Source organism: Barbus barbus (assembly GCF_936440315.1).
Source record: "Barbus barbus genome assembly, chromosome: 3".
In the NCBI taxonomy this organism is placed as follows: Eukaryota; Metazoa; Chordata; class Actinopteri; order Cypriniformes; family Cyprinidae; genus Barbus; species Barbus barbus.
In genome coordinates this window covers 32,746,076-32,765,968 of record NC_136731.1, presented here as the reverse complement: position 1 = coordinate 32,765,968, position 19,893 = coordinate 32,746,076, and the positions used below count along the sequence as shown (strand labels likewise).

At 36.4% G+C, this 19,893-nt stretch overlaps 3 protein-coding genes and 1 long non-coding RNA gene across 14 annotated transcripts; 3 read left to right on the top strand and 1 right to left on the bottom strand.

Annotated features, from left to right (window-relative positions):
* Positions 1 to 139: 139 nt before the first annotated feature.
* On the bottom strand, positions 140 to 7,415 carry LOC306851611. The gene is made up of 3 exons (XR_013782521.1): positions 6,632 to 7,415; positions 4,009 to 4,238; positions 140 to 1,379 (listed from the first exon to the last, which is right to left on the bottom strand). It is a non-coding gene; the product is annotated as an uncharacterized lncRNA (long non-coding RNA).
* Positions 523 to 5,970, top strand: LOC306851504 (THO complex subunit 6 homolog). The gene is made up of 13 exons (XM_079387786.1): positions 523 to 647; positions 877 to 968; positions 1,117 to 1,181; positions 1,304 to 1,407; positions 1,555 to 1,592; positions 1,733 to 1,781; positions 2,011 to 2,082; positions 3,437 to 3,539; positions 3,634 to 3,683; positions 3,820 to 3,882; positions 4,131 to 4,241; positions 4,361 to 4,489; positions 4,621 to 5,970. The coding sequence occupies exons 1-13, from the start codon at positions 633 to 635 to the stop codon at positions 4,699 to 4,701; spliced, it is 972 nt and encodes a 323-aa protein (XP_079243912.1). The 5' UTR covers positions 523 to 632; the 3' UTR covers positions 4,702 to 5,970.
* On the top strand, positions 6,639 to 12,754 carry LOC306851559 (ras-related protein Rab-35-like). Of its 11 annotated transcripts, none has more exons than XM_079387888.1 (7): positions 6,639 to 6,948; positions 8,006 to 8,766; positions 9,660 to 9,710; positions 9,919 to 10,042; positions 10,142 to 10,266; positions 10,390 to 10,514; positions 11,247 to 12,754. In XM_079387888.1, exons 2-7 carry the CDS (start codon positions 8,721 to 8,723, stop codon positions 11,394 to 11,396), a joined length of 621 nt encoding a protein of 206 aa, XP_079244014.1. In that variant the 5' UTR covers positions 6,639 to 6,948; positions 8,006 to 8,720; the 3' UTR covers positions 11,397 to 12,754. The 11 variants fall into 11 exon arrangements, with proteins under 11 accessions (XP_079244014.1, XP_079244006.1, XP_079244009.1 ...); XM_079387880.1 differs by having other exon boundaries at positions 6,661 to 6,948; positions 8,006 to 8,775; XM_079387883.1 differs by having other exon boundaries at positions 6,662 to 7,195; positions 8,006 to 8,775.
* Positions 12,755 to 13,338: 584 nt separating this feature from the next.
* On the top strand, positions 13,339 to 19,452 carry LOC306851458 (E3 ubiquitin-protein ligase RNF25-like). The gene is made up of 10 exons (XM_079387704.1): positions 13,339 to 13,378; positions 13,816 to 13,887; positions 13,983 to 14,079; positions 14,180 to 14,247; positions 14,347 to 14,416; positions 14,895 to 14,966; positions 15,068 to 15,214; positions 15,457 to 15,546; positions 15,853 to 15,987; positions 18,570 to 19,452. The coding sequence occupies exons 1-10, from the start codon at positions 13,362 to 13,364 to the stop codon at positions 19,347 to 19,349; spliced, it is 1,548 nt and encodes a 515-aa protein (XP_079243830.1). The 5' UTR covers positions 13,339 to 13,361; the 3' UTR covers positions 19,350 to 19,452.
* Positions 19,453 to 19,893: the final 441 nt, after the last annotated feature.

Here is a 19,893-nt window from a genome sequence, read left to right as displayed (position 1 = left end):
CTTTCACTTTAATTAAAGCTATACATCTCTCTTACAAAAATGTGCCATGGTGTAAGCAGTTTCCCACAAAGTACTTTGGTAAATAATCAATTTTTGTAATGTGGCATTAAACACACCTTTCATCAAAAAAATTATTTTGAAAGATTAGTCAAGGTGTCTTTATTAGGACCCCAAGGTAAATTTGTTGTGCAGACAAGAAGTTCAGCAGTCCATAACTAAAAACAATTCCATAGAAACAACATACTATAAAAATGATTTCAATCAGAAAAATATAAAACTCCAAGACAACTCATGACAATGTACCTTTACACACATAAGAACAAAAGTGCCAACGCTAGCAAAGAATAAGAAATATAATAATTTTGCAATATTCATGTGTAGTTTACAGTCGTAATGTGTCACCCCGGTAACTGTAGTAGCCATAGACATATATATCTATGGTTGTATATATCATATATATCTATGGTTGCATCATCTATGGTTGTAGCGGCGAGTCTGTAGAGGGAAGTTGTATATTGCGTCATATTTACGCGACGCTGTTTGGTTTGAACGAGCAGCAAGAAAACGCTTTGTATGGGAATTGGCCGAGGATTTTTTAAAGTTAAATTAATAGTTTAATAAACTCCAGGAACATGGGTCCAGTTGAGGTAAGTAATACGATCAGGATCTCATTCAATTAGTCAGCTAGCGAAATTTTTAAAATAACCGAAAACTATAGAAAACATCGTTCAGCCTGCAGTGCAACGTTAATAAAAAAAATTTCTAGCAGTTTCCACGAATGTCTCCGATACATTTTTATATGCCAATAAATGTATTTATGCGCATATAAATGTGTAAATGACTGTCATCCTGGTTCGTGGCATGTTCTCTCTCCAGCTGCTGCATATGTCCGTGTTCTCCCAGAGTTTCTCTCCCTGCGGCCGTTTCCTTGCAGCGGGTAACAACTATGGAGAGATCGCGCTGTTCAGGTAAGAGAGGAGTTTAATCATGCTGTTATAACAGCAGTTTAGGTGGCTCTGATAGCCAGCAGGTCTCCTAATGTTTGTTGATGTGTGTGTAAGCATCTTCTGTCTATATATGTTTCGTGTTGATGTTGAAGTGTTCTTGTTCTTACAGTCTTTCAGCTGCACTGAGTCCAGATGCATCAGAGGGGAGCCAGAAGCCCATCCTTAACTTCACTGGTTTGAATTTCTCACAGATCATTTCATCTTTACTACGTGTCCTAGATTATCCAACTCGCAGACATTACAGTATCCAGTGTTGCAACAATGACAAATGAAAGGTTTTTTAAAAATTGTTTCAGCTCACGATGGTCCGGTGTTCGCTCTTCTCTCCACGGATACTCATCTTCTGAGTGCTGGGAACGGAGAGATCAGTGCCTGGAGTTGGGCAGAGATCATCAAAAAAGTGAGTCAGTTATTCAGTAAATGTTTGTGTATTTTTTGGGTTTGGGGAAAAGTATATTCTCTTTCATTGTTGTTCTTTGTACATATGGATCCTATAAAAACAACAAAAATTTGCTCCGCACATATTTTAGATATTTTGTCTCCACAGAGCACCAAAGCTGCATGGACAAGGAAACCCAGTTATGAGTAAGATACCGATTTATCATTCTGATTCACATAAATTGCATACACTCAAGATAGTGATAGTTCGGTTTTATGACTTTCATTATTGTGGGAACTACCTGAATGTGATTTCAAATGTTTGTGCAATGTCTCATTCCATACAGGACTAGTCTTGAAATACCAGAGATCAATGCAATGATCATTAACCTAAAGGTTTGTACTTCACCTATTTTTATTGGTTATTCCTAATAGATGCTCTTCTCAAATAATCATATTTTGTAGTTACCTGTAATAAATGTTTTTTATTAAAATTAGATTTAACACCACACAACATTTGTTTATATTGCGTAATTTCCGTAAAGTTTGATTATGTATTTGTGTATGTCTAAGTATCTTAAAGTTGATCAATTGAATGCTCTTTTTTTTCTATTTTTTTTCTCAGGACAACAGCTTGATAGTTGGAGGAGGTGACAATAACATTCACATCATGGACATGGAGACTGGCATCTTTAAGGTTAGCTAGACTACACCTTTGTAACTCCAGGAACAATATTTTGAAGGCCCCCCCAACACAGGCTATGATTTTCCCTCTTGCACTTCTGCTTAAAAAATAGCAAGGGTGCTTGTTGTCCCAAAAAAAAAGTACTCATGAAGAAATACAATAAAATAAATATCTAACAAAACAAATGATTTGACATGTTCTCCATCTATAGAAATTGTTACTGCAGACACACCCTATACTGACTTTGCAAGAAGACATTTTTAAAGAATTTTAAAGGATTAAACTTTTTTTTATTATTATTATTAGGATAATAATAATTTTTAAGGATAATAAGGATTTTTATAGCTCTGTACATAAAAAAACTACAACAGAGTTTGCCAAAACAAATATTTGAGGTACAGTAACAGTTGCTTTTGAGGGGGCAAATGGCTCACAAAAAAATGTGTATATATATATATATATATATATATATATATATATATACACACACACACACACGGCCAAAAATATCGGCACCCTTGGTAAATATGATCAAAGAAGGCTGTGAAAATTAATCTGCATTGTTAATCCTTTTGATCTTTTATTTTAAAAATTCACAAAACCTTTCATTGTATAATAAGAATTTAAAATGGGGGGGAAATATCATTATGAAATAAATGTTTTTCTCAAATACACATTGGACACAATTATTGGCACCCCTAGAAATTCTTATGAGTAAAATATCTCTGAAGTATATTCCCATTCATATTCACAATGTTGAGCACTCCAGGGTGATTATGAACATGATATTATCCAGCCATGGCTTCCTGTTTCACAGAAATATAAATAGGAGTGAAAACAAAGCCCAAATTCCCTTAATCATCCATCACAATGAGAAAAACCAAAGAATATATTTCTGATGTGCAGCAAAAGATAATTGAGCTTCACAAATTAGTGAAGTGGCTTTAAATTTAGAGCTGTTAAACTGGCAAATGGAGGTTTCAAAAAATATTGAATAAAAGGGTGACGTTAATTGTGGCCAATGTGTATTAGAGAAAAACATTTATTTCATAATGATATTTCCCCCATATTAAAATCTTATTATCCAATGAAAGGTTAGATTTCTGTGAATTTTTTTTAAATAAAAGATCAAAAGTAATAATGCAGATTAATTTTCACAGCCTTCTTTGATCATATTTTCCAGGGGTGCTGATATTTTATGTATGTGTATGTATATATATATATATATATATATATATATATATATATAATAATTGTTATGCAAAGATTGTTATTTATGTATGTCTTGGCCCCTAATGGGCTGCATAAATTACAACACGGTAGGATCCCCTTAATGTTTGTCCCCTTTGTGTTGTTTGTTCTGCAGTCTGTACTGAAGGGCCACACTGACTACATCCACTGCCTGTGCTTTAAAGAAAGGGAAGGGGAGATCCTCTCTGGTGGGGAGGATGGTGCTGTGAGGATATGGGGTCAGTGAATGACACTGCACTGTTTCTGTTTCCCTTACTCCTCTTTGATGAAGATGAAACATTATGTAATAAAAGTATATACTTCCTCCACCAGACTCACGGACAAATCGCCCAGTTCACTGTATTGAAGTTTTCAAATACGAGGTAAAACCCTTCTCTACTTATGATGTTGAATAAACAAATAAGCTAAAACAATGCATTCATGCCTCTGAGAAAAAAAAAATACAGTACTGAAATCCCACTCTCTCGCTTTCAAACTTGCTCTGGAATGGCGGGTCAGGAATGCGCACGCCCCCAGTTTGGGAAGTGGATTAGCTGTCTTGCTACAGACTCTGATTGGATGGTAAGATGGACTTGTGATTGGTTGGCAGGGACAGTGAAGCTATTGTCTTTATTTGTTCTTGTTTATGTCGTGTCTGATTTTACTGCATTTTTCTGCATATGCATTGACATGCTTGTTTTTAAATACCTCAGTTACTCTCTGCATGCTTGTAATGGTGCACTGCTCCTCTGGAATGCCCCTCTATGTATGTTAAGATGGAATGGCATAATGCCCCTATTGTTATAAAATGTTATCTATTTCCTCTCCAGCTCTGTGGTGGAGGCCCATCGCTCTCATTATGGCACCTCCGTTCCATGTCCCCCACCTCTGTCTTCCCTTTGTCTGGCTGTCAAAGGGAAGCTGTCTTTCATCAGGACCTGGTGAGAAGGACTAGTTGTCAATTTAATATGAAAGAAAATGCAGTTTTTATATACATTTATATACAATTATTTACATTTTTTGTTTTTTAAATAATATAATGTGTTGTGGTTGTATATAGATCATGTCAGTAGGTGAGGGACCATATGTGTCCCACTGTTTACATGGAGGAACAGTGAAAGCTCAGATTCCCTGCACTCCTTCCTCACTCAACACACTGGCTCTCAATCTCAAAAACACTGAACATAGGGTAGGTGCACCCGTGATTCGCCTTGCCAGATTTTTTGTGTATATAAAATGTATCTTCATAGGCTATGTGTGTGGAAAGTAAAGACTTGTGAGTGGAATGATTGTAACCTTTACCCAATATTCATCTTTCAGGTTATGACAGTAGGGGGCAGCAGTCACCAAATTGATGTGTTCACCAACTTCAGTTACAGAGCCTTTTCTCTGTCATTTTGAGCACACACCAACATTTGTTTGAATTTGATTTGAAATCTGTGGCAATTCATGAATTACGATTTGCTAGAATGCAACTAAACACTGTATTTTTATAATAAACTTTTTTTGGTTATTGTTCGCTGTTTTTTTTCAATGTGTGTTTTTAGCTTCACATTTGAATCATGCATTTTTACCTGGAAAAGGCCTTTGAAGGTGCACTTGGTCGTTTTTTTTTGTTACACTAGTAAAATACAGTAGTATTATTCATGTACATTTTTTTTTTTAAATGAAAATATACAACATTGTTAGATTTACAGTGTTAATTACTGTGTCTCTAAACTGTATTATCTCAGTCTAAGGAAATGGTCAAAACATTGGTTACAGAACTGCGTAGTATTCAGTTGGTCACATTGTCAAAACAGCATGAGGCTACCCACTCCATGTAAAAATAAATGTGACCCTGGACCACAAAACCAGTCTCAAGTCGCTGGGGTATATTTGTAGCAATAGCCAAAAATACATTGTATGGGTCAAAATTATTAAGTAAAGATCATGTTCCATGAAGATATTTAGTGAATTTCCTACCATAATTATCAAAACTTCATTTTTGATCAGTAATATGCATTGCTAAGAACGTCATTTGAAAACTTTAAAGGTGATTTTCTCAGTATTTAGATTTTTTAGCACCCTCAGATTCCAGATTTTCAAATAGTTGCATCTCAGCCAAATATTGTTGTATCCTACATCAATGGAAAGCTTATTTATTCAGGTGATGTAGAAATCTCAATTTCAAAATTTGGTTTTGTGGTCCAGGGTCACAAATGTTATTAGGCTGCTGATACAACTGGAATATACATTTCATGTATGTGCTAATCATTTTAAACATTTTTCTCAAAGCACTATTTTTAAAATTAACAAATAGTCTATTTTTAAACATTAAATTGAGGATAAATTTACACTATTTCAGATTGAAAGTATTTCAGTCTCAGAACCTCTTGGTCTGCCTACAAAAGCTTTGGAACAGTAAGATTTTTAATGTTTTTTAAAGAATTATCTTCTGCTCACCCAGCCTGCATTTATTTGATCCAAAATACAGCAAAAACAGTACAAATTTTAAATATTGTTACTATTTAAAAGAACTTTTCTATTTGAACATATTTTCAAATGTAATTTATGCCTGTGATTTCAAAGCTGAATTTTCAGCATCATTGCTCCAGTCTTCAGTGCCACGTGATCCTTCAGAGATCATTCTTTGTTATGTTTTCATAATAAAAAACATTTATTATGTTGAAAACAGCGGAGTAGATTTTTTCAGGTTTCTTTGTTGAATAGAAAGTTAAGAACAGCGTTTACGTGAAATAGCAATCTTCTGTAACATTATACATGTCTTTATCATGTCTTTTGATTAATTTAAAGTATCCTTACTAAATGAAAATCTTAATTTCTATAATTTACCCATAAAAGACTCCAAGCTTTTGAATAGTGTATAACGTTACAGATGTTTTTATTTCAGATAAATGCTGATCTTTCTATTCACCAAAGAATCCTGGGAAAAAAAATTACTCAACTGTTTTAAATATTGATAATAATGATAAATGATTCTTGAACAGCAAATCTGCCTATTATAATGATTTCTGAAGGATCACGTGGCACTGAAGACTGGAGTAATGATGCTTTGATCACAGAAATCAGTAACATGTTAAAATATATTCAAATAGAAATCAGCTATTTTAAATAGTAAAAACATTTCACAATATTACTGTTTTCGCTGTATTTTGGATCAAACAAATGCAGGCTTGGTGAGCAGAAGAGAATTCTTTAAAAAAAAAACAAAAAAAAAAACTTTAAAATCAGCACTGTTCAAAAACTTTTGACTGGTAGCGTATGCAGCATTTTTCTAGGCGAATCAAGGCATTGTGGCCAAAAATGCGGTTTCTGTATGTAAGCTTACCAGCTCCAGTGTGTGGCTGGAATGTCCTCAGTTGGTGAGTTGCGACAGAATAGCGAGGGCAATCGCAGCAGCAACAGGAGTGGCATGAGGAGGAGGAGGAGACAGAGAAACTCAGGCACATGATGATGATGATGAGGAGGATGAGGGTGACTCAACATTCAGGTGCAGCGGCCTTGGAGGGGCGGATCTGACACTGTCCGAACTTCCCCCTGCCTGCAGGACCGACCCGACACTGACCGACCACCCTCCAGCAACTCGTGCCAAGTCTTCCGTAATTTCCCCAGCGTGCTCGGAGTATGTGGTTTAAAGTGTTTTCGGTGAGCTCTTCTTTAGATCCAAGTTTGATCTTATTATCTTTAGAGCATCTGCGGCTAGTTAAGTAGCTAACGTTAGCCTAGCTGCGTTTCAAAACAACTGAGGAACAAATTATATTCGAGGAGTTGTCGAGTTGAGTAATGGACACCACACACAAGTTTGATCAGGCGGTTAAAAGAAACGGAATTTAAGAAGCAGATCAAGGCGAGAGATCAACTTCAAGTCTGGTAGGATCGCATGTTTTTACAGGTGTGTCCGTTAAATCGCAACATATGTCTGATTTTGAGTTTCTATGGATACTGCGCGTGACCGTTTGATTGTCATATTATAGTAAAGACGCGAGGTCGCTTATCTCAGAAGGACAGTCTGTTTATGATAACCTTACACTATAAAGTGGATCTGCCTCTACAAAATGATTATCCCTTAATGTTATTTTCCCTCGAATTGACTGTTAATCCGGTTGTATTACACAGCTAGAGGGCCAAATAGTTTCACTTTTAATTTGGGCATGTTTTAGTTTTGTTGGCACCGAAAATGATTTTCTCTTCTTGCCTGATAAGCGGACCTCAGCCTAGGTGTGTCAATTTAACTTCTCTTCCACTTTTTTTTTTGTGTGTTTTAAAATGATCACATGTTCGTGTTTAACCTGCTGCCTGGTTTTAGACCAGAACTGTGTTTTAATGAGAAGCCTGTGCCCTCCTCGCAACCGCCGCTCAGGAAAAACACATCCCTTCCTGTTTTCATGGAACATTTTTGTCAGTTTACTAAATCTCTGGCTTTGTCTTGACTCAGCAGTCAGTTACTAGTATGTGGGCTTTTAATGGTTCTGTCCACTGTTTTGATTTCAATTGTAAGGGGCGAGATATGTCTTTGGGCATATATCCTGATCTCTGGACCTAAACTCGAGCGTAAAGCTGGTGTATGTGGTTTCGAACAGTGTCAGAGAGGGAGAAGCTAAATTTAGTTCCACAGCTGCTATTCTGGGTAATGGCCGAGTAACGTTATGCCTAAATTCGAACAAAATGCATAATACCTGTCTTTTATTTTTTTGTTTTTCAGGATTAGGGCTTAAAGGGGACCGACAGGGACTTTTCTCACTTCCGGCTTGAACCTGCATTCCTACAGTCTTTTGGAGTAGCAGTGATCTTTCAAAGTGTGGGAAGCTACCAGTCCCTGCATGCATCGGTTAAACAGGCGAAATGGGATTGTTATGACTGAGATGCCATCTGTATATGTAGGAAATCAAGATTTGGAGACGAAACAACTTGGATCTCAAACAAACTGCCCTGTTTTCCGGATGATTTGGTTCCTGGTGCATTCATAGCTCTGCATTATGAGCACTATCAGCTATTTAAGAACCGCTTACTTCGTAATCTGAGTCATTTGATACTTAACCACAACAATGTGGTAATGTGTCTGCACTTGAGGGCGAGACGGCAAAGAGTAAATTTCACATAGATTTTAACTGCGGCTCCCTAATGTGGGCTAAAGCAATGGAAATATAACTGGTATTTGAAAGAGAGTTTTAAGATGAACACAAAATATTGCAAACGTGTTACAGACAATGCAAAATCACAGATTCATGAATTGGAATGCACTGGAATGCATCATTTTGCGCATGAGTTTTGAGGAAAACTGGAAAGAAAATCGCATGATGCTCGCAGTATTTCACTCAAAACCCTCCACGCTAAACAGCCTGGTACTTTAAGACACAGGAAACGTGACAGAGGAGTTGAAAGCTGTTGTTTCATGAGGACACATTTTGAACAGAAGAATGGCAGGAAAAGACTACCATCATCTCTTCAAGTTGCTTATCATTGGTGACTCCAGTTAGTATTTTTCTGCTTTTCATACATATGCTAACAAATTATGTCTTTTTTGGAAAGCTGAAATGAAACCTCTGTGTGTCGATTTGTCACTTGATCAGTTCACTAGTATGAACGTGGGAGGGATGCGTAGCGTTATGAATGTTGGGTCAACGTTTTGGTCTATGAAACTACTTTGTCCTAGATTGATTGGAGAATTCTGTTGTTTCACTGGAAGATCCAGTTATGACATTTTGATTAAACATTACCAGGTCAAAAACAGTAAAAAAGAAAACATGTACAAGGATGAATTGTTCATACTAAGATCAGTAACATGCATTTTAAAAACAAATAGGGTGATTTTTCTAATTTAATGCCATCTTAAACAATCCTGTTTATACATCCGCTTTCTGATTAGAGAACCTTTTGTTTGAAAGCAAATATCAGTGGTGCTATCTCACAGTTCATCATGTTTGTAATTTAACTGTGGTATTAACCACAGCCGCCTCATTCAGTTCATTTTGGCCACTTACACTCTGTTCAGTTAGTGGCATGTCTCTATAAAGGCTGTAGGCGTTTGGTTAGGATTCTGGTTTGTTTTGAACCTTAGACCTCTTGAGTATTGTGGCATTTTGTGACAAAAGGATATGTTAAGATTATGTTGCATGCTATAGATGGACAATACTGTTGCACTTGTTTTTATTTATTGTAGGGATGTTTTTAAATGACTTTTGTTCACATTTTCATTTTTATATATTCATGTTTAACTGTTCATTTAATAATATCTAATAAATATAGTCATGTTTTATACAAGAAATTCTTTTCAGAATTTCTGTCATGTTTAATTAAAAACATGAACGAAGGGAATACAGCTGAACATTTAACATGTTGCTTTGACTCTGTTGCAGATGTAGGGAAAAGCAGTTTACTCCTACGATTCGCAGACAGCTCGTTCTCTGGTGAGTCTGCTTGGCACAAAGTGTGTGTCTGTGTGAGAAAGACAGAAAATGAGGCAAGGGGTCTGTAAATATATGATCTAATTCACTGTTCTCAAGTCCAAGACAGAGCAAAGCAAGACAAAGTGAGAGTGTGTGTTTGCTTGAAAGTGTTAAAGAAGTTCAAGTGTTATGACTAGATGTAAAAACATGCTTTTTGCACTCTTCACAGACAGTTACATAACTACAATTGGAGTTGACTTCAAGATCCGCACAGTAGAGATTGATGGAGAAAGAGTTAAACTCCAGATCTGGGACACTGCAGGGCAGGAAAGGTTCAGAACCATCACCTCGACGTAAGCCTCGCTCCAGTCTAACTCTTATTAAAGATGTTGTTTGACCATTCTTGTGATCTCTGTCAGTCTTCCCCTCACACATTTGATGTATTTCTCTAGGTATTACAGAAACACTCATGGTGTCATCATTGTTTACGATGTCACAAATCCTGAATCGTTTGTCAACGTGAAAAGATGGTTAAACGAGATATCACAGAACTGTGACAATGTCTGCAAAATTTTAGGTTAGTGTGTTTTTTTTTTTTGTTGCAGTGTGACGAAAAGAGGTGTTTTGGTTGTATATTCTCAATTTGTTGTAGTATTAAAGGCAAACATTTAATATTCCTTTCCACTATGATCCCTAACAGTTGGAAACAAGAATGATGATCCTTCTAAAAAGCTTGTGGACACTCAAGATGCTCTGCGCTTTGGACAGTCAGTTGGTGTGAGGTTATTTGAGACAAGTGCTAAAGAGAATATCAATGTAGAAGAGGTGAGTTTTTTTTGCTGTGATATGTATTAAGTTAAATTAAACTCAAATTCATTCTAAAATATCAGTATTTAAGATCATTTGAGCCTAAATTAATTTGAAAAATCCTCATTGTTTCTTCTTTTAAGCCAAAATTCTTTAAAAAATCCTCTGTATTTACGTTTAAGCCTAAATTAATTTAAAAGTCCTCAGTACACACCTCAGTTAAGCTCAGTACTTAACCAAAAATTAGTATTTTTATGTTGGCTTGAACGGAATAATAGACAATCCCCCTTAAGCCTAGTCCTAGACTAAAATGTAAATCTGAGCTGTTTCAACTGAAAGAAACTTGCATTGACTGATCTTAAAACGTGTCAGTGTTTGGTCTTAAGATGAACACCAGGGGCCTGTTTCATAAAACAAGTTTACCAAATAAGCCAGGTTTATTTCAGTTAATCTGATTTACTGTCATTTGATATGGTTCAAAATAAGTCAGACTAACTGAAATAAGCCTGGCTTATTTGGTAAACTTGTTTTATGAAAAAGGCCCCAGTAATGCTTTTTTCTAAGGCATGTTGATAAAATTACTTAAATGTCCTAATTGAACTATGGCTTAATCCTGGTTTAGGCTAAGCCCTGTCTATGAAACCAGGCCTATGTGTCTTTCAATTTATTCAACTTTGTCTTTCTGTCCACTCTGATGTGTTAAAAGTAATATGTAAAATTTTTATGTCTTGTGTTCTGTTCTGTTTGCAGATGTTCATGGCTTTCACCCACATGGTCCTTCGGGCCAAGAAACAGAGCCAGAGTCGAGCAGAAAGAGAGAGGGAGAGAGAAAAGGATACTGTACATATAAATTCCCACAGGGACAGAGCAAGGAGGAAGAAAGGGAATAAATGCTGTTAGAGCAGAGATGCTAGAAGAGATGAAAAGAGGGAAAAATGGAACATCTTTGCAACTCTGATCCTTCGGGTCACGTTTTCAGCTCAGAAATAAGACTTTTTTTATGTTAACACTGCGCTTAGACAAGAGGAATAAAAAATAACTTGCTATTATGTGCCGAACATCAGCGTTTGTTTACACAGATGATTATCAATGTAATGTTTGTTTTTTGTTAGTTTTTTTTTTTACAAAAGGGGAATTGACTGGCATGGATTTACACTGGCATCAAAAGCCTGGTCCAAGAAAGACACTATATGCAAACTGTCTTTATGTGTTCCACTGTGATTAGTGAGAGATGTTTCTTGTTGGATTAAAATTGGCTTGATGTATGTCATTAATGTATGCAAATAATAAATTAGCAATAAAATATGATTTTAAAAATCACAAACCCCACAACAATGTTCATTTCTAACAGTTGTGAAAGAGGCGTGTCTGTAATTGACTAAATTGTCATTGTCCTTTGCAGTATAAAATGCTAAAATGCACGTGTTTTTCAGCCAGAATTGTTCCTGAGTTTAACCTACTAAATAAATGGTGGAATAACCATTTCTTTAGATTATTTCATTTGACCTCTGAGTCATATGTTTGACTCAAAAATGGTGAATCAATTAAATTCCTGTTTGTCAGTCAGCTCTGCCTTCCTTTTTAAAGCAATTTTTTATTAATGCACCAAATAAGTTTTACATCAAAACTACACTGAATATATATTTAAGGATCATTTAAAAAAGAGAATAAAATACCAGGTAGTCTACATGCAAAATAATAACAATTAAAAACAAGGAGAGAAAACAAAACAAAAATGTAGATTCAAGAACCAAAGCAATTGGTGATGTATAGTGAGGACATTACTATGCAAAGATTTTTTATTTTTTTCATGGGCTCCATTAAGAATTACATTTCCATTTTTACATTCCATACATCACAATTAGATATGCGTTTTGCAAACTGTTTGTGGATGTGATATTTATCATGCAAAATATAGAAATTCACAACATACTCAAACCTTTTGCTTTGGTGTGTGTAAGGACATATAACATCTTTTAGAGACGGCGTATAATTAACATTTTTTGGGGAAAATAAAAAAGAACAGATCTAATTTGTAAAGACATTACAGGTATAAAACAAATGAGTCGATTTTTCCTCATGTATAGCACAAAAAGTGCAGTTGTTGTCAATGTTCATAAATTTCGATAAAAATACATTACATGGGTAAATAAAGTATTTTAAAGTGTAGCCTACATCTTTAACTTTGTTCAAAATACAAAATTTGTATGGATTTAACCAAGCCTCTTTTCAGTTAATATCAGAGATCTGTGCATTCCAAAAATAAAAAATATTTAAAAAATGTTTGGATCGAAATAAGAATCTTTTTTTTATTTTTTTTTATTAATGCTTGAACAAATACAGAACAAAAGCGCCAAGGGTATACATACAAATAAAATAAATTAAAAGTATATATTAACTATACATGTATGTATAAAGTCAACAAATAATTAAAATAAAATAATGAAAGGCCTTACTAAAATCACAATAAATTAAATATACCAAATAGATATACAGTTTTTACAGCTTTTTTGTCTGTACTCTCCTTAATGGTGCTTATATAGATATCTAATTCCTTAAGTACCACAGAAAAAAGAGGCTTCTGATTGCTGAATTTACAACGATGAACATGAAACTTAACAAGTATAATCAGGAGATTAATTATATAAGTCTAATTTTCATAAACCTTGTCATAGTTAAAAAAAAACAAATATTACATGTTCATATAGTAAAAGAAAATTGCACAAAATTTTGTCATTTATAAATCTAGAAAACTCCCACCATAACCTCTTTGTATATCTGTGTATATTGACAATGCCAGAAAATATGAGGTTCGAAATAAGAATCTGTGTCAGCTGACCGATGAAGGGTGACGTCACCGCGAACATGGCTGCCGAGAGCGAGTGAGTACTGGGCTGCTGGGAAATACTGTCAGAAACGTGTTTTTATTATGTATTTCCATATAAATCAGTAGCTGTTTGATATATGAACTCAAAATATCTCATTTGTAAGACTTAGATTATTTGAATTACAGACCACAGCTGGCTACGATATAGGAGAGCTGTCACTGGTGACTAAATAGTGCATAGCGTTTAATAAACTAATAGTACATACGAATAAAAGTATGTAATAAAAGAATTTGATCTGAGGCTAACATAAAGAATCCATAGTTAGATGATCAGACTCAACCGGTAGGCGTTAGATTGTCTATATCTAAGTAAACAAATGGCTAAGTGTGTTACTGTGTTTGGCCCTTTGGCTATCTGATGTGTCATACTCGGTGTTGTTACATTAAGATAATTCTACACGAAATTCAGCTCACATCTGTTTAACACCACAGTGTCCTGTCTGAAATTGAAGTGCTGCAGTCTATCTACTTGGATGAGCTCGGTGTAAATCAGAGAGATGAGGGGTAAATATTTGAGCATTTATTGCTCTTTTGGTTATTCATAAATTATATATTGATAAACTGGACAAAAATAAATATGTCAAATCTGTCTCATTTAGAGGATGGACAGTCAGTCTGGTGCTCTATCCCTCCACTGCGGAGGACTGTCTGTCTCAGTTTGTCCGTCTTACATTGACAATGGATCTGGACTCTCAGGTTTGTTGGTCAAATTGCTGTAATATTTCACAATGCTAATGGTACTTCTTTACTGGCTTGTGTCCCTGTTGGTCTTCTGAGAGTATTTTTTCTCTTCCAGTACCCATATTCATCCCCTTGCATCTCTATTCACAATCCACGTGGACTCTCGGATGATAAACTGCTCAGGTGTTTGATTATTATTAGAAACTGCTATTTTAAAACTTTAAAATGTCCTGTATAGCTGTATACTTTTTTCATTGTTTTCACGTGCTCTTTTTCTGTCAGTTTACAGAGGAGTTTGCAGGTGGAGGCAGAGTCATGTATCGGGACACCTGTACTGTATCAGCTCATAGAGGTTTGGATTCCTTATTTAGCCCAAAAATACACTACTGTTCAGATGTTGATTGAAATTTATGATTTTATTCAGTAAGGATGCATTAAATTGATCAAAAGTGGCAGTCAAGACATTTATGATGTTACAAAATTCTATTTCAAATAAATGGTGTTCTTTTGAACTTTCTATTCATCAATTATGATTAAGTAGCATAACAAACATTGATAATAGTAAGAAATGTTTCTTGAGCAGAAAATAAGCATATTATAAGTAGTAGCTGATTAAAATTCAACTTTGCCATCACAGGAATAAATTACATTTTAAAATATATTACATTAGAAAACTGTTATTTTAAATTAAAAATATTTCATTACTGATTTACTGCCATTTATATCAAATGAATGCAGCCCTGGTGAGCATTAGACACTTCATTCAAAAGCATCTTAAAATGATAGTGTATGTGCCTACTAATTTGTCTCTGTCTATATCATCCTCACAGAGAGCCAAAGAGATCCTGACTGAGAGCAATATTCCCCATGGAAACTGTGTCATCTGTCTGTATGGCTTTAAGGTTTGGTGTTTTAATTGTAACATGCACTTAGTGTGGTTTGTGGCCTGTTTGTAAAAATCGTACATATTCTTGTGCTTGTTCCTCCTCTTTCAAAACCATAGGAAGGGGAAGTGTTCACTAAGACCAGCTGCTATCACTATTTCCATTCTCACTGTCTTGGCCGCTACATCACTCACTCTGAGATGGAGCTGAAGGACCGTGAGAGGGAGCTGGAGGAGGATAAATCCAGAGACAGGACGGAAGAAGAGGTGCGGCTTGTTTTTGTAAACTTTCATATGTTTTCCTTACTCCAAGCAAAATCCTACTCATTTGGTATTAAATAAATTCCAGTCAACAGTTTTGTGTATTGCATTATTATTATTACTATATAGTTTACTTCAGTGTTACTGTGAATGCTTAACTAATTGCAGTCCATAAAAAGGCAGTGAGGTGAGCTTGAATAAAAGGAAGGGTTTTTTGATATGTTATGTGTTTTTCGTTTCATTAACAGGAGTTAGCTGTTGTTTGCCCTGTGTGTCGAGAGCCTCTCACCTATGATTTGGATGCCCTCCTTTCCTCTCCTGCTCCAGTTTTCACACAGGTAAGACACTCGGACACACTGTATCATTCTCTGTGAATACGGTGTTAGCGGTTGGGTCAAGCTAAACTGGCCTGACGTTTATCATTGTTAGAAATGTCAAGTGGACAATGTCACCCTTGTGTTCTGTGCCAAGCAGTAGATTTATTTTTTTTAGACAGTGCGTCATTGTCCTGTGTGCAGTCCCTCTTGTTCGCTGACTATGCCAGGATGTCTAGTTGGAAAGCTCAGCACCCTCATGTATGCTCACTGGTCACATGCAGTGGACACACGTGAACATTGTGTTTATTATTCCTTCACATACACCAGGACGATGCAGTCATCGGTGGGGAATTTAAAAAGACATGGGCAGCACTCCAGAAGGTTCTGGAACGGCAGAAGGAAAAGGGTGGAGTTATTGACCCCGAAGCAGAGTCTAATAGATTCCTAATTCACATTAACGAGGTAAATCCTAGATGGAACATATATTACTTTTTATAATAATTTAGTATTTAAAAGAGTCATGAACTGCCTTTGTTTTTTATTTTATACTGTTCGCTGAGGTCCACCTGTTCATAAGATTTTTGCATTAAAAAAAAATAATAATAATTTAGAAGTAATTGGCTTTTTTCTGTCCTATTTTGACTTCCTCATCAGAACGCTCTGTTTGAATAGGCATGGCGGTTTGTAGACTTGGAAGTAAACGCCCACTGCTATGATTGGCTAATAGTTATGTATGTACATAGATGGATGCTTTTTATGTTAAAAATACATTAATACTCAATACATATTAATCAGACAAAGCAATTGTGATTTAATGAAAACAATTATTCACAGTTGTGTGGTACGACATCAGATTCAATAAAAAATAGTACATTTACCAACTATGTGCGCAAATCAGTAGGCGGGGCTAAACAGACAGTGATGTAGAAATAGGCGTTGATCTTCTGCGGAGGCGGTGCTTATCCACACTATTACATCATAGATTAGCACGTTGTAAAACCAGTTTTTTAGGGCTGGGCAAAAAAAAGGAAGTCATGATGTCAATTCGATATAAATTCTCAAAAGCCGCAATCCTCTCCAGTATATATTTCTGCAAACATTTAAAACAAGATCTGAGGAATGTTAATCTTATCATTTGTCTCCTCTACTAGATGTCACCCTCTTATTTACCTTGCGCAATGTTACAACAGAAAGCCTGTCATTCATTTAGAGCAGGCATCCTCAAATTTGGCCCACTCCTGCAGAGTTTAGCTCTAACCCTCATCAAACACACCTGAGCATGCTAATCAAGATCATTAGAAAATCACAGGTTGGTGAGTTTGATCAGGGTTGGAGCTAAACTCTGCAGCAGATTGACCCTCCAGGGAAAGATTTGAGGAACCCTAGTTTAGAGCTTATCATGGAGGAGATACTTTTGACAAGAACAAAGCAATATGCGTGATATGCAATGCTCAGGTAAAATTCTATAGTAATACTACAAATATGAAGCATTTGACATCACGCATAAGGCGCCATGATTTCCGCAATGAATGAATAGCGGATGGAGCAGATGTACTATTTTGTTTAATACACACTTACTAAAGCGCAGACGGTGCTTTCATTTTTAAATGCTCGCGGTGATTTCAGCTTCTACCATCTCACTATTTGACGATAAAACACAAGAATATCATCTCCATCTGCTCTGAGTGTCACTTCATTAGCATTGTACAGTTTAATTTGAGAAATCTACCATCACATCACATACACAGCAGCTGCAAGTTCCTCACGGCAACCCGTCAAAATAAAAGTTTAGTTTAACGTGTAGAAACGGTGTCAGAAATATTAGTATTTAGCAGTCTTAAGACTCAATGTAACAACAATGCTACTACTAATAAATATTAATAAATCTTTATTTTTAAGGGAATATTCACATTTGTTTTCTTTTTAATTTTAACAGTAAACCTCTGTTGTGCAGCACTTTGTTTGCCAAAAAATAAAGGGGTTTCATTTTAGGATAAATTAGATCAGGATCAATTAAATTAATGTTTTATGCATTCATCAGTGTCACGGTGTTAGCAATAAAGGACTCCGATGCAGAGTAGAGCAGGAGAAAACTTTATTTTTGCCACCAAAACACAAAATAACATAAACAATATATAACAGTGGCTTAAGGAAGCGAAGATTCCAGAGCTGGCCGGCAGCGTCTGCGGACCACACAGGCTGCTGGATCTCTGTGCTACGAGTCCTGTAGCACAAGGGAACAGAGGCTCAAAATAGAGAAGTGAGATTCTCATACACACACGAGGAAGGACAAAACAATCTACTCACAACGAGGAACAGAAAAACAGGGACATATATGGGAGTAGGAGAATGAGCGACAGGTGGGGGAGAGTCAGCTTGTGATGCGTGCCCTCCCACTGTACGATCAGCGCTGATTGCCCGGACCATGAGCTACCGAACATGACAGGACAACACAGACAGCACGAGCAGCCGAGAAGGCACCCTGAACCGTGACAATCTGATTATCAGAAAAATTAAGAAGAGCATTTTATAGGGACCTATTTTTGTTTAAAAAAAGGACCTTATACAAAAAAAGAATGTTTAAAATACAGGCCTGTGGCTCTTCATTTCTTTTTATTAATTCACCATTTGTAAACTGATGTTTACTGTTAATTTTTTTTAGAAATATCAATTGAATTTGTATTAAAACTATATTCACTGAATGTAATCGAAAAAAATCGAGAATCGAATCGAGAGCTTGCAAATCGAAATCGAATCGGGACATCTGAATAGATACCCAACCCTACTGTTTTGGCAGATTGGCTTAAATATTAGCTGTTTTTAGTTCTGAAACTTACAGAATGTTTTATAGTACAGTGACCTCTTACATGTCAAACGATGAAGGGAATTTTGATTTCTCAGTTCATGACTCTTTTAATATTGATTCACCCAGAACAGGAGTGATGATCGTATTTAGCTGCAGTGTGTACATGGCCTGAGTTCTCAATGCTAAAATGTGAAAAATGAAATAAATAAATGAATGTGGGATGTGTGTTTTTCCTCAGGTTCCAGCTAATGTTTCTGACATTCCTGCAACGGATGCCTCCGGTGCCGAATCTTCTCAGTCACTCCCTTCCTCGTCCCAAGATTCTCCCGATGCAGCCCAAGTCTCTAAAAGTCATCACACTACGAGCCAATCACAGCGCCCTTGCACTCATGAGCGAAGGCAGCAAGGTGACTTCAAGAGAGGTCGAAGAGGAAGCGGAAGAGGGGGATTAGCACGTCACACCATGCCTACACCTGGGGTAGAACGATTGGGCAGGCTCATGCATTCTTCTGATAAGATTAATCATATCAACTCAGGCCCATCGAACACCACACCACAGGGAGAATGTACAGCACAAGGAGAGGAATGTGAACTCAATGATAATCTAACACAGCTCAGGCAGCCTTTGACCAATGAAGAAGAAAAAACAGTTTCTCAAGAGAAGGTCATGTCAGAATCCAACTGTGGACAAGATGTGAGCCAACAAAAAGTGTGTATTTCAAAAGATGTGACTCAGACAATCTTACAGGAAGGACACCCAGAAAGGGAGCATGTGGGTAGAGGATGGAAGCGTGGCGGTCGTGGCTCCGGACGACATTATGGACACTGGCAGGAGAGGAACTTCAAGGGAGCCAGTCACTGGGATACTTCTGGAAGCGTTGGCCACCGTGGAGGAGGACACAGAGCCAGAGAGGGAGGGGCTGGGCATTATCACAGAGGGGGCGGGGCTCATAGAGGTGGTGGGAGGGGTTTGCATCAGAGAGTGGAAAAAGAATTTAGGAAAGAGGGAGTTCTCTGACAATGGGAGGGGAGGTACAGGCAGAGGAACAAGCGTACCTCCCAGTTTCACCAGCTGTACCATCATTATGTCAGTGTCTATAATAAAATTCTCCACAAGCAGTAAACTGACCCATGTTTTTCCTTCCTCTCTTGGGTTCGTCGTTGTGTTAGTGAAAATGAAGGAGTAGACATTGCAATTAAGAAGGAGTCTAACCACTGCGGAAGTTCAATGATGTTTAACTTTTTCCATAGCAATTGTGATAATGTCACCAATCCATAAATCAGAACTTTGAAAGTAGTCTCTCTGTTGCAGGTTAAATAAATAGGATAAATGAATATATATATATATATATATACACACACACATACACACACAGTAGTCAACATTTGAAGTGGATCAAAAAAGTTAATCAAAGTCTTAAGACAAGAACGCATTTTGGTTTTAGGACAACTTTGATGAAAGGTTTTGATCCACTTCAAATGTTGACTACTGTGTGTGTGTGTGTGTATATATTTACACACACACAAGGAATATATAAATATTTGCAATTTTAACAAACCTA